This window comes from Mustelus asterias, chromosome 23, assembly GCF_964213995.1.
Source record: "Mustelus asterias chromosome 23, sMusAst1.hap1.1, whole genome shotgun sequence".
Lineage (NCBI taxonomy): Eukaryota > Metazoa > Chordata > Chondrichthyes > Carcharhiniformes > Triakidae > Mustelus > Mustelus asterias.
Window position 1 is genome coordinate 37,234,406 of NC_135823.1, and position 13,865 is coordinate 37,248,270.

The 13,865-nt window shown below is 42.2% G+C and overlaps 1 protein-coding gene across 14 annotated transcripts in view; it reads left to right on the top strand.

Moving 5' to 3' along the window:
• LOC144510648 (trinucleotide repeat-containing gene 6A protein-like) overlaps positions 1–13,865 on the top strand; it is a 162,233-nt gene that overhangs the window by 90,807 nt on the left and 57,561 nt on the right. For 10 of the 14 annotated variants that reach the window (XM_078240306.1, XM_078240313.1, XM_078240311.1 and 7 more), the window contains one exon: positions 1,498–1,545. The exons of 3 other annotated variants lie outside the window; for them this stretch is intronic. In XM_078240306.1, the coding sequence (XP_078096432.1) occupies positions 1,498–1,545 (48 nt within the window). Of the gene's footprint in view, positions 1–884; positions 899–1,497; positions 1,546–13,865 lie in introns of all 14 variants that reach the window. One more of the 14 variants, XM_078240318.1, reaches the window with a different exon arrangement.

The following is a 13,865-nucleotide window of genomic DNA, read 5'->3' on the forward strand; positions in this document are numbered from 1 at the left end:
CAATTGTAACTCTGTGACTATTGTACTTCTTCCCACTAAGTAGCAAACAGATGTGGCTGCTTCCGATGGGCATAGTTTTGTTAATGTGGCTATCGACAGAAGCTTTATACTTTGAGTGTGGTAACTTTTTGCCATTGTCAACCAACTGATCGCTTTTGCAGAACCGTTCCTAGTTCATCACAAATACAGCAGTGCTCGTCACCTTCCTCCTCACCCAATCTCATCATGACAGTTTAACTTGAATGCTGAGTACTTTTCATTAAATATGCTTGATTTTTTCATTTTGTGAAGGATGCGATAGGACAGATTGGAAAAGTAGTATTTTAGGTTTCAGATGCAAATGGAAAGAAAGGGGCGAATGGGGGTGCAGTGTGAGAATTGAAGTATATGTTGGTGTTAATACTCTCATTAAAGTCAACTGATGTCTGTGCCTGGATTGTATTTATTATTCATTGAAAATAGTCAAAACAAGTTGGACCAGAAAGGCAGGAATTTCTCAAATCATTGGCAATCTGAAGATTGCGTCCTCTGTACTTAATGTACCAATTGGCTTAGCTGACTTGCTCAGAGTTGTATTGAAAACGTAATCATTACCCCACCCCCATTATCAGTTGAATTTCATGGCCTTTAAGGGGGTCACTGAAATTTGTCATATATTGGATATTGAAACAATGTTTTGCATTTATATATTGATATTGTGACTACTCTCAAGATATTGACTAAAATTTTTGCTTATTGCTGCACTTTGTTTTAACATTTCTCATTGGGGTCCTGCATCATTAGCATGTCAAATATACTTTTATATTAGCTCCTGTGTTTTGGAACTTTGGCCGACTGCATACCATGATGGGAAGAGAATTAACTAGTACATCTGTGTTTTTCAGATGTTGGTTAAGGGGTAAGTGCAAGCCTGGACATCTTGCTCTTCAAGTAATGGCATGGGATCTTTTGCATTCACCATCATCTGAAAGAAGGTAGCTCTGACAGTCTTCAAAAGCAAACTTAACCCCAACTTAACCCAGTAGCTCACTAGCCTTTTTACTTGCGCAAGCCGCATGCAATGGTGCAGCAGACCTTTGATGTCACACTCCACTTGTGCCTCTTTTTTTGGCTTCCCTTCTATCCCAAAATTCATGTTGTATCAAAGCTCTATGATTGAATCACATTTGATTCTTGTGAGTTGGGCTGCCTTTGGTGAGTTTATTCCTGATAGAAATTGTTGTACTTGAGTGCTGTTAAGTTACTCAATTTTTCTGCAGTATAATGCTATTGAGAGCCACTGAACCTTATGCCCTGGGGCAGTTTCAGTTTATAAAAACACCCCCACCCAATTAGAACTGAGGGTAACTGAAAAACTGGTCAGTAAAATTTTGAAGATATGTTATTTTTATTGCTTTAACTGTGATGAGGGAGACTAGTGTTTTACTCTTTGATCAGGAGTGAGCTGAGAATATATTGAACCCTGACACCTTTTATGGTTCTCTTGCTTTTTCTTAGGCATGCCTCCCATTCGGGATTTGGTCAGCCATTCCCCTAACCAGTCAGGTGACTAAAGCTTTATATTTTCTCTCCCTTCTCTTTTTCCTTCTGTCATCCCTTCCATTCCCTTCCTTTCTGTCACTATCTCAAGTGTGGCTTGATTTTGCACTTCCTGAAAAATGAAGGGATTGTGGCAGTGACTGTTTACATGATTCTGACTGGATGTGCTTGTGATTACTGACTGGGAATGTTGGTTGGGTTCAGCCAGCTTGCCTTGCTTCTTGGTGCATCTGTCATGTTTTATGTTTGATAGTGTCAACAGACTTGCATGCTCCTCTGAAGTGTCTTTTATGTGACTCAGGTACAATTTTAAAAGCCTTTCCTGTTGCACGTAATGAGTAATATCATGTAGACTTGACTGCCAGGGATCCTCCGTATTCATCTGTACAGGAATAACATTTAAGTTATTTTTAAAACTCAATGTTATCTGTGTAACAAGCCCAGTCTGGGCTGGGAATGGTGCTAAGTTTTGTCTTCATGTGGAATCTTACCGAATGTTAATATTGCAATCAGACTTCTGTTCTGCTGTTAAATGAGAAGTCTCATTTTAAAACTATTTTTGGAGCTGTTGTGAGGAGCTCCCTGCTCTTGCACAAAACCACAGCCCTCTATAGAATTGGCCAAACGTATAACTTTATGTTGTTGTGTTTTGGTAAGAAGCAGGCACACATTTAAATCAGTTTTCCCATGAATCTGCACATATCTCAAGTTACTGATATTAACAGATCTTGGGGATGTGATTACGATATTTCCACCAATAGGGCAGCAACGCTAACCTACCTTTCTGTATGTGTGTGGTGGAGAGGTGGAGAGGTGTGTGTGCGCAGGTGTGGTGGAGGGGGGGATGGGGGATGTGGTGGAGGGGTGGGGATGGGGGAGGGTGTGTGGGTGGGAATAGCGGGGGTGGGTGGAGGGGTGTGTACGCGTGCGTTCAAGTGCGTGTTCGTCGCTTGGCTTTCAAGGACCGGTTTGGACGAAAGCTGCAGTCCAGCTCTATGACATGATGCAATAGATCCTAAACTAACTTCCTGACCCCAGCTTTTTGTTTTGGAGACGTTGCAGTGAGCATTCTATGATCAGAGTAATTTTAGTTCGTGATTTTACTTGCACTCTCTAAAGACTTCATGTCTGTTTTTGGATAATTTAATAAAACACTCTGATCTTTTTCCATGTAATCCTTGAGATTAATTTAGTCTTTATGTAATCACAATTCCAGTTGTTTCTGCGGGAAACTGTACGAAAACCTCAGTATGCACCTCATGGGATGAGGTGAACTCTCTTTAAGAGAAAACTTCAAATGTTGAAGCTATACAGTATCTGAACATAAGAACATAAGAAATAGGAGCAGGAGTAGGCCATCTAGCCCCTCGAGTCTGCCCCACCATTCAATAAGATCATGGCTGATCTGAAGTGGATCAGTTCCACTTACCCGCCTGATCCCTATAACCCCTAATTCCCTTACCGATCAGGAATCCATCTATCCGTGATTTAAACATATTCAACGAGGAAGCCTCCACCACTTCAGTGGGCAGAGAATTCCAGAGATTCACCACCCTCTGAGAGAAGAAGTTCCTCCTCAAGTCTGTCCTAAACTGACCCCCCTTTATTTTGAGGCTGTGCTCTCTAGTTCTAGCTTCCTTTCTAAGTGGAAAGAATCTGTCTACCTCTACCCTATCCAGCCCCTTCATTATCTTATAGGTCTCTATAAGATCCCCCCTCAGCCTTCTAAATTCCAACGAGTACAAACCCAATCTGCTCAGTCTCTCCTCATAATCAACACCCCTCATCTCTGGTATCAACCTGGTGAACCTTCTCTGCACTCCCTCCAAGGCCAATATATCCTTCCGCAAATAAGGGGACCAATACTGCACACAGTATTCCAGCTGCGGCCTCACCAATGCCCTGTACAGATGCAGCAAGACATCTCTGCTTTTATATTCTATCCCCCTTGCGATATAGGCCAACATCCCATTTGCCTTCTTGATCACCTGTTGCACCTGCAGACTGGGTTTTTGCATCTCATGCACAAGGACCCCCAGGTCCCTTTGCACAGTAGCATGTTGTAATTTTTTTCCATTTAGATGATAATCCAATTTGCTATTATTTCCTCCAAAGTGAATAACCTCGCATTTGTTAACGTTATACTCCATCTGCCAGATCCTCGCCCACTCACTCAGCCTGTCCAAATCTCTCTGCAGACCTTCTATGCCCTCCACACGATTCACTTTTCCACTTATCTTTGTGTCGTCTGCAAACTTTGTTACCCTACACTCAGTCCCTTCCTCCAGGTTGTGGTTCTGATTAACCCGTGCACTTTCAGTTTTCCACTGACCACTATTTCTTTCATGAGTCACTGCTCGACCAATCAGCAAGCAAAGAGGAGTCCAAGACACAATTATAAAAGTGTTGCTAGATAACTTGAGTGTTATGAATTAGCAGTCCACCCCCATTTTCTTCAGCTTTACAAATACAACCTATTTGCTCTTTACTGTGAGTAACATCTTACCTCTTGATTGAATTAATAAATTGTGATTTTCTAAAGATTCTCTTTGATCCGTGTGTTGAAGTGTGCTGCTTGGGAGGTTGTAGCTGGCGTGTTGTAAGACTATACAACATAGTGAATATACTGTCAGTACGTTCACGATGGGCAATCCTACGTAAGGATAGTCCCTCCAGTGTGTGATCATGTCAATTATTAAACAGTTTAGAACTTCTTGATAATCATGTGTGGATTCTGTTGGGCTGGTTGATAGCAAAGCTTGGTTTGGATGCTGCCTTAGGTTAGCAGTGGTCAACCTGCTCAGTGCAGTAGTGTTCCTGTGAAGAAAGAGAGTGAATGTTAGTCTCTATGTATTTATTCATTCTGCTTCTGCAACATATTTTGCAGTATTGCTGCACCAAAAATATTTTCTGCATGGAAAGTCTACTTGGATCTGATTTTTCTGTGAGGCTTTGGCAATTTAATCGTGGATTTGAATGGAATTAGAACAATTGTGTGTTGGTATGTGATTGAAGCCATGACATTTGTCCTCCGTAATTACCAGTCAGTTTACTGTGGCCTCTCTTGGCAATCAAAGCAAGCTGATGCATTTATAAGCATTGATCATCTTCACTTTGAAACCATTCTAGCTATCATTATGATGAGCATCACACTAAAAGTAGATACATTTTTAACGTTACTCGCCATCATTTGGGTCACAGTGTGGTTGGAAAGGAAAGAATGTAAACACTGCCTTGGAATTCTTTGGAATGTTTTGGTCTGGAAGACACCTTTTTAAAAACACATGCAAAGCAGAGGTCATCAATTTTTGCATGGTGTGTTTTGTGGTTGGAGGGAAGGAAAGGAAATAAGTAAAATTAGCAGGGATTCTGTGAGGGATCCAGTTAAAATGTTCCATTGTTTTCAATTAGATGTGGTGTGTCTTTTGTAAGCCACTGTGATGGTACAACTTTTAATGCAATGGATAGGATATCTTGTTCTGGTAAGCACTGACATAAACAAACTTAGTAAGACAAGCCAATAGTCGTGTAAATATCATAAGATGAAGGTTTAAGGGCCTATTCAGACTTGTATATAGCCAATGTGGCAAATTCTGCAAGATCAATCCATCATGATCAGGTTGTATTTTCTGAATTTTCAGTGGAATACTGAGTTTTGTTTCCCACCCCCAAGTTCAATTCATGCTCTATTCGTTTGTAGGTTCATTGGTAGTTTAACATGGAGAAAAATATATATATATACTCTCACTTGCTCTAGTGGAAGTTCCTGGAACCAGTATCAGATTTCCCAGTCCAGCTCAGAGAAATTGGCACGGCTAAAACCTGACTGGCTTCCGTGGAGAGACTGGAGATTGCCAGTAATTCATTCTGATTCTTATTGTTTACACTGCGTAACGTTAACCTATTTGAGGCCTGCACCAAAATCCAGTATTAAATGAGGTTTAGGTGAAGTACGGTGGAAGGAGGCTCATGTGATGCATTAATAGAGACACTGATCAGTTGGGCCAAATAGCCTGCTTCTAAGAACATAACACGAGTAGGCCATTCAGCCCTTTGATCCTGCTCCATCATGCAATAATGATGGTTGATCTACCTCAGCTATACCTTCCCGTACTGTCCGCACATCCTTTGAACCCCTTTGTAATGAAAAATCTATTCATCTCTGATTTGAACATAACCAACCGATCATCGACAGTTGTCTCGGGTTGAAAATTCCAAAGGTTCACAACCTTTTGAGTAAAGGCATTTCTCCTCATCTCGGTCATAAATATCCAACCTGATATGCTGAGAGTAAGACTATTTCTGGACTCGGGCAGGGGAAACATCCTCCCAGCATTTATCTTGAAAAGCCCTTTAAAACTTTGATTTATGAGATCACCTTTCATTTTTCCAAGTGCGTGTGTATATAGGCCCATTAAACTCAAACTCTCCATTTAAGGCAATCCCCTCATCCCAAAAATTAGTCCAGTGAACATTTGTAGCACTCCCTTTAAAGCAAGTGCTTCCTTTCTTTGGTAAGGATGCCAAAACAGTAGATTGAACCCCAGGTGTGGTTGGACTCCGGACATCATGAAGTCTCATGGCGTCTGGTCAAGGAAACCTGCTGCTGATTGCCACCTAGCACCCCCAATTCAGCTGATGAATCAGTACTCCTCCACATTGAACACCAGTTGGAAGAGGTACTGAGGGTTGCAAGAGCATAGAATACGCTCTGGGTGCAGGACTCCAACATTCATCATCAAGAGTGGCTCAGTACCACCAGTACTTACCAAACTGGCTGAGTCCTGAAGGACAAACCTTCCAAACTGGGTTTGTGGCAGGTGATGTGGGAACCAACAAGAGCGAAAAACAAACTTGACCTCATTCTCACTAATCTGCCTACTACAGATGCATCTGTCCGTGACAATATCAGTAGGAGTGACCACTGTACAATTCTTGGGAGAGGAGGTGCCACTTTCACATCCATGTTTTGTGGCACTACCATCGTGCTAGAAGGGATAGATTTCTAACAGACTCAAACTAGCAACTCAAAAATGCAAATCCATGAGATGCTGTGGACCTTCAGTCCACAGAATTGTATTCAATCGTAATCTGTAACCTCTAGGCCGAGAATATTCCCCACTCTACCATTACCGCCAAGGCATGGGATCAACCCTGATTCAATGAAGAGTGCAGGAGGGCATGACAAGAGCAATGCCAAGTATATCTAAAAATGAGGTGTCAACCTTGTGACACTACAACATAGGACTGCTTACGTGCCAGCAGTAAAAGCAGCATGTGATAGCCAGAGCTAAGAGTTCCCATGACCAGTGGATCAATTCTAAGCTCTGCAGTCCTGGTACGTCCAGTCATGAATGATGATGACCAATTAAACAACTAGTAGAAGGAGGAGCTAGCTCCATAAATATTCCCATCCTGAAATGGGGGGAGACCTAGCACATCTGTGCAAAAGACAAGGCTGAAGCCTTTGCAACCAACTCAGCCATAAATGCTGGATGAATGATCCATCTCAGCCTATTTTAGGTGCCCAGCATTACAGATGCCAGTCTTCAGCCAATTTGATTCAGTCCACGTGATGTGACTGCCTTTGACATCAAGTCAACATGTGACGGAGCGTAGCATCAAGTAACCTGAGCAAAATGGAGTCAGTGGGGGTGGGGAGAATTCTCCACATGTTGGAGTCATGCCTAGCACAGAGGAACATGATTGTGGTTTTTGGGGGGTCAATCACTTCAACCCTTGAACATCACTGCTGAGGTTCCTCAGGTTAGTGTTTTGGTTGGCATGGTGGCACAATGGGGGTGGCACAGTGATTAGCACTGTTGCCTCACAGCTCCAGAGGCCTGGATTCAAAGCCAGCCTTGGGTGACTGTGAAGTTTGCACTTGTTTGCATGGGTTTCCTCCCATTGTCGAAAGATGTGCAGGTTAGGTGGATTGGCCATGCTAAATTGTCCCTTAATGTCCCAAGATGTGTAGGTTACTGGAATAAATGAGTGGAGTTACGGGGACAGGACACTAGCGTGGACCTGGGTAAGATGCTCTGTCAGAGTCGGTGCAGACTCGATGGACCGAATGATATGTCCATATGCAGCAAGACCTGGACAATATTCAGGCTAGGGCTGATAAGTGGTAAGCAATACTCACGCTACACAGTGCCAAACAGTGACCATCTCCAACAAGAGAGAACCTAACCATTTCTCCATGACACTGAATTGCACTACCATCACTGAATCCCCCCCCCTGGTCAACATTCTGGGGGTTGCCACTGACCAGAAGCTGAACAGTGGCTACAAGAGCATGTCAGAGACTGGGAATTCTTCAGCAAGTAACCCACCTCCTGACTTCCCAAAACCTGTTGTTCACCAATAAGACACAAGTCAGCGGTGTAATGGAATACTGTCCGCTTTCCTGGATGAGTGTCGCTCCAACAATAGTCAAGAAGCTCAACACCATCCAGGGCAAAGCAGGCTGCTTGATAGTCCATTCACTAGCTTCTGCATTCACTCCCTTCACAGACACCGATGCACAGTAGCAGCACTGTGTACCTTCTACAAAATGCACTGTAGCAAGTCACCAAGGCTCCTTTAAACAACACGTTCCAAACCATGACCTCCACCAATTCTAAAGAAATGGGCAGCAGATGCATGGGAATACCGCCAGCTTAAACGTTCCCTTCAAGCCCCACACCATCCTGACTTGGAACTATATCCCTGTTCCTTTGTTGTTGCTGGATCCAAATCCTGGAACTCCCTTCCTAACCACTGTCGATGTTCCCAGAATACATAGTTCAAGAAGGTGGCTCACTACCACCTTCTCAAGGGCAATTGGGGATGGGTAGTAAATGCTGGTCTAGTCAGGAACCTTCACATCCCCTGAATGGGTTTTTTAAAAAGTGGACAACTTTGCATTTTTTCACATTCTATTTCATCTACCATGTTCTTGTCTGCTCACTTTTAACTAGTTTATTATCTTTTGCAGGTTCTTTGTGCTCTATTCTATATTGCATCTAGTTTTATATTGTCAGCAAACTGGGTATATTGCACTCAATCCTGTAATCTAAACTGTTGCTGTAAATTGTAAATATCTGAGGCCTAATACAGCCTTGCGGTACCCCATTAGTGTTATAGTCTAACAATGGTCTCTTTATTCTTACTGTTTTTTTTCCTGTTAATCGTAATATAAGAACTAGGAGCAGGAGTAGGCAATTCAGCTCATTGAGCCTGCTCCGCCATTCAATGCGATCATAGCTGATCTCATCTTGGCTCATCTCCACCTTCCTGCCCGCTCCCCATAACCCTTCATCCCGCTGCTAATCAATATCTATCTCAAATTTATTTAGGGTTCCGATGCCCACTGCACTGTGGAGTAGAGAATTCCACAGATTCACAACCCTTTGAGTGAAATAGTTCCTCATTTCTGTTTTAAATCTGCCACCCCTTGGCCTAAAGCTATGGCCTCTCGAGGATGTCCAGCAAGGGGAAACATCCACTCTGCGTCTACCCTGCCAGTCCCCTAAAGCATCTTGTGTACCTCAATTAGATCCCTCATTATTCTTAACATCAGTGAGTATAGGCCTAAACTGCTAAACGTCTTTATCTCCCCCTCCTGTGCTCAATTCATGTTAGTATGTTACCCCAATCCCATGAGTCCTAACACTGTATTGTTACAATCCAGGTCAGCAACTCCCAAGGTATTTCATGAAATCAGCCTAGACCATAAGTTTTACGCATTGAATTTGGCTCGGGTAAGCATAAGCTGTTTCACGCCAGGTATGATTCAAATGACCCATTAGGGAGCTTTTATCAAACAAAGTTTATTAAAGAAAACAGTTAGCATATAATACAATTAACATTAACTTTTACCAATTACAAATGAGGGAAAAAACAACCATGCTATTGTATATACCTTAACAGCTAAAAATGCTGTTCCAACATATGCACCCCCGTTCTAGGATTAGCACAGAAAGTAAGTATGCTCACATGATGTGGGATCTTGCAACACCTGCTGTGAATGAGTCCTTTGGATAGGAAATTGAAACTCTGACTTCCCCATCCTGGAACTCCAAGCACTCGAAGTAGAGATCGAGTCACTGCTTGCCTCTAGCTTCCACCTAGCAAACCACCAACAGCAACATTTTCATTCCAGAGAGATAAGAAAGACTGCTACCAGTCTGCAGGCCAAACAGCTTCTAATTAGCCAGCAGAACTCCCAATACCAGGGAGAGAGAGACAAACACTGTTTTCAGTCTGGAGTCCAAACAGCTTCTGCCAAACTGAAAGTGACTCTTGGATTTCCACTTCAGAAAAAAAGAAGTGTCCCTCCTGACCTGTCAATCATTCTTCCTTCAACAATTCAAAAAGGGTCATAAAACCCCAAGGCACTGCATTAAGCCCAGATTAAGAATAAACCAAAGGCCCATCATTTGACTTTGGCAACGATAAAAGGACATTGGCTCAGACAGGTCGGGGCCAGCGCCAAAAAAAGCAGGCCTGCCTACAAACTGCAGAGAACATGATTAAAAATGTATTTCTTAAAGGTATAGTAGCGTCACAGTATAACAACCTCATGTGCGGCACCTTACTGAATGATTTTTGAGAATCCAAGTACATTATATGTTAATTGGTTTCCCCCTCCATCCTAGGTGGAACCTCAGAAATTCAACGGATTTCTCAAACACTATTTCCCTTTCATAAATCTGCATTAACTCTGCCAGTCATGTGATGATTTTCTATGGTTCTATGGATTTTCTAAGTGCCCTGTTATCAAATCCCTAATAATTCTATAATTTTCCCTTCCAATGATATCAGGCTAACTGAGCTATAGTTTCCCTTCCCGCTCCTTTCTGGCACAGCAGTGTTCTGTTTACACTCTTCCAATTCATGTGGCCTATGCTAGAACCTAGATAATTTTGAACAATCAAAGACAAATTCTCTTTGTGAATATCCCTTTTAAAACCTATGGGGATACACCATCAAGTCCAGGAGGTTTGTCAGCTCTAATTTTTATTAATTTAATACTTGGTTTCAAATTACTTTGTATATTTTGTGTATTTTCTGCTGTGGAGACACTAAGTATTTGTTTCATGTCTTTACCACCTCCTCTCCGTTGTAATTTCCCATATCTCTAAGAGCCATTTCAAGAATGTAATGAAATACTCTCCCCTTGCCTGTTTGAGTGCAGCTCCAACATCACTGAAGAAGCTTGACACCATCCAGGACAAAGCAACCTGCTTGATTACTATCCCTTCCATAAACATTGAATTGTTCCACCACTGACGAACAGTGGCAGCCATGTGTACTGCAGAGCTCACCAAGGTTCCTTAGGCAGCACCTTCCAAATCCATGACCACTACCATCTAAAAAGCATGGATGTTAGGGAACTTGGGGAAATAAATAGTGATGTCTTGAGGAGTGTACATATCACAGAGAAGGAGGTGCTGGAAGTCTTAAAGCGCATCAAGGTAGATAAATCTGTGGGACCTGATGAGGTATATCCAAGGACATTGTGGGAGGCTAGGGAGGAAATTGTGGGTCCCTAGGGAGGAAATTGTGGGTCCCCTAGCCGAGATATTTGAATCATCGATAGTCACGGGTGACGTGCCTGAAGATTGGACAGTGGCAAATGTGCCTTTGTTTAAAAAGGGCTGCAGGGAAAAGCCTGGGAACTACAGGCCAGTGAGCCTCACATCTGTGGTGGGTAAATTGTTGGAAGGTATTTTGAGAGACAGGATCGACAGGCATTTAGGGATGCAAGGACTGATTAGGGACAGTCAGCATAGCTTTGAGAGTGGAAAATCATATCTCACAAATTTGATTGAGTTTTTTGAAGGGGTAACCAAGAAGATAGATGAGGGCAGTGCAGTTGATGTTGTCTACATGGACTTTAGCAAGGCCTTTGACAAGGTACCGCATGGTAGGTTGTTGCATAAGGTTAAAGCTCACGGGATCCAGGGTGAGGTATCTAACTGGATACAAAATTGGCTTCTTGATAGAAGCCAGAGGGTGGTTGTAGAGAGTTGTTTTTCAAACTGGAGGCCTGTGACCAGTGGTGTGCCTCAGGGATCAGTGCTGGGTCCACTGTTATTTGTCATTTATATTAATGATTTGGATGAGAATATAGGGGGCGTGGTTAGTAAGTTTGCAGATGACACCAAGATTGGTGGCATAGTGGACAGTGAAGAAAGTTATCTCCGATTGCAACGGGATCTTGATCAATTGGGCCAGTGGGCTGACGAATGGCAGATGGAGTTTAATTTAGACAAATGTGAGGTGATGCATTTTGGTAGATTGAACAGGGAAGGACTTACTCAGTTAATGGTAGGGCGCTGGGGAGAGTTACAGAACAAAGAGATCTAGGAGTACATGTTCATAGCTCCTTGAAAGTGGAGTCATAGGTGGACAGAGTGATGAAGAAGGCATTCGGCATGCTTGGTTTCATCGGTCAGAACATTGAATACAGAAGTTGGGACGTCTTGTTGAAGTTGTACAAGACATTGGTAAGGCTACACTTGGAATACTGTGTGCAGTTCTGGTCACCCTATTATAGAAAGGATATTATTAAACTAGAAAGAGTGCAGAAAAGATTTACTAGGATGCTACCAGGACTTGGTGGATTGAGTTATAAGGAGAGGCTGAATAGACTGGGACTTTTTTCTCTGGAGCGTAGGAGGCTGAGGGGTGACCTTATAGAGGTCTATAAAATAATGAGGGGCATAGACAAGGTAGATAGTCAATATCTTTTCCCAAAGGTAGGGGAGTCTAAAACTAGAGGGCGTAGGTTTAAGATGAGAGGGGAGAGATACAAAAGTGTCCAGAGGGGCAATTTTTTCAGAGGGTGGTGAGTGTCTGGAACGAGCTGCCAGAGGTAGTAGTAGAGGCGGGTACAATTTTATATTTTAAAAAGCATTTAGGTAGTTACATGGGTACGATGGGTATAGAGGGACTTGGGCCAAATGCGGGCAATTGGGATTAGCTTTGGGGTTTTCAAAAAAAAAGGGCGGCATGGACAGGTTGGGCCAAAGGGCCTGTTTCCATTATGTAAACCTCTATGACTTTAAGACGAGCAACGGATATCTGGGAACACCACCACCTGGAGGTTCCCCTCCAAGTCGCTCACCATCCTGACTTGGAAATATATTGGCGTTCCTTCACTTTCGCTGGGCCAAAATCTTGGAACCCCTCCCTAACACCCCTGTGGATATACCTAAGCCACATGGACTGCAGTGGTTCACAAAGAGCTTATATGGTGCATTAGTCACATCAGGAAACATATATTGGAAATTGTGAAGCATTCATGACAGATAGAAATGGGTTTGACCCAACAGATTATGCAGAGTGACCAGGGTTGGGATTTAAATATTCCAAGATACTTCATCTTTAGAAGATCCAAGCAAAAAAGGAAAATCCACAAGAAAAGGAGGAATAGTTGGCCTGATAATACAGTTCACCACCACCTTGAGGGCAAGTAGGGATGGGCATTAAATGCTGTTCGAACCAGCGAAGCCTACGTCCCATAAATGTTTTTAAAAACTCTTGCTAATCTCTTTTTTTAAAGATACTTATAGAAGCTTTTAGACTCTATCTCTCTTTAGTTTACTTTTATAACCTATATGCTATTTCCTTCAGTTTCTTTATTGTCCTTTGCTATATTTTAAAATTCTCCCTCGTCTTTTTGGCAACATTATAAGCCTCTTTCATTGGTCAAATATTGTCTTTTGCTTGTTGGTCACAGATGGACCACTTTTTCATGTGGAGTTTTTGCTCCTTAGGAGAATATATAATCATTACAAATTATGAATAAATTCTTTAAAACTTCACTCTTGTTCATCTCCGATCACACCTTTTAAATCTAGTTTCCCGAGCTCTTGTAAGCAACTCGTTCCTTATACCTATGCAGTTTGCTTTAAGATTTAAGACCCTAGTTTTGAACTTAGCTAGGTCTTTCTCAAATGCAATATAAACTTTATTGTATCATTCATCCTCAGGTGCGTCTTTACAACAATCAACTTTGCCTCATTGCACAAAACTAACTCTGAAATAACCTGTTCCATAGTTGGTTCCTTGACATACAGATCTAGAAAACTATTCAAATACTTTCTATGAACTAGTCCCCCATTCTATTACTACAAATTTGGCTTGCTCCGTTTATATGGAAATTAAAATTCCCCATAATTATTATGTTATTTTTTGTGCCTCTAATGCCTGACATTGCAACAACTCTTAGGGGCATATGAACTGCTCCCAACATTGTTTTCTGCCCCTTGTTGTTTCTTAGCTCCACTCAAACTGATCTACATTTTGATTTTTTTAAGCTAAGATTCTTTCCA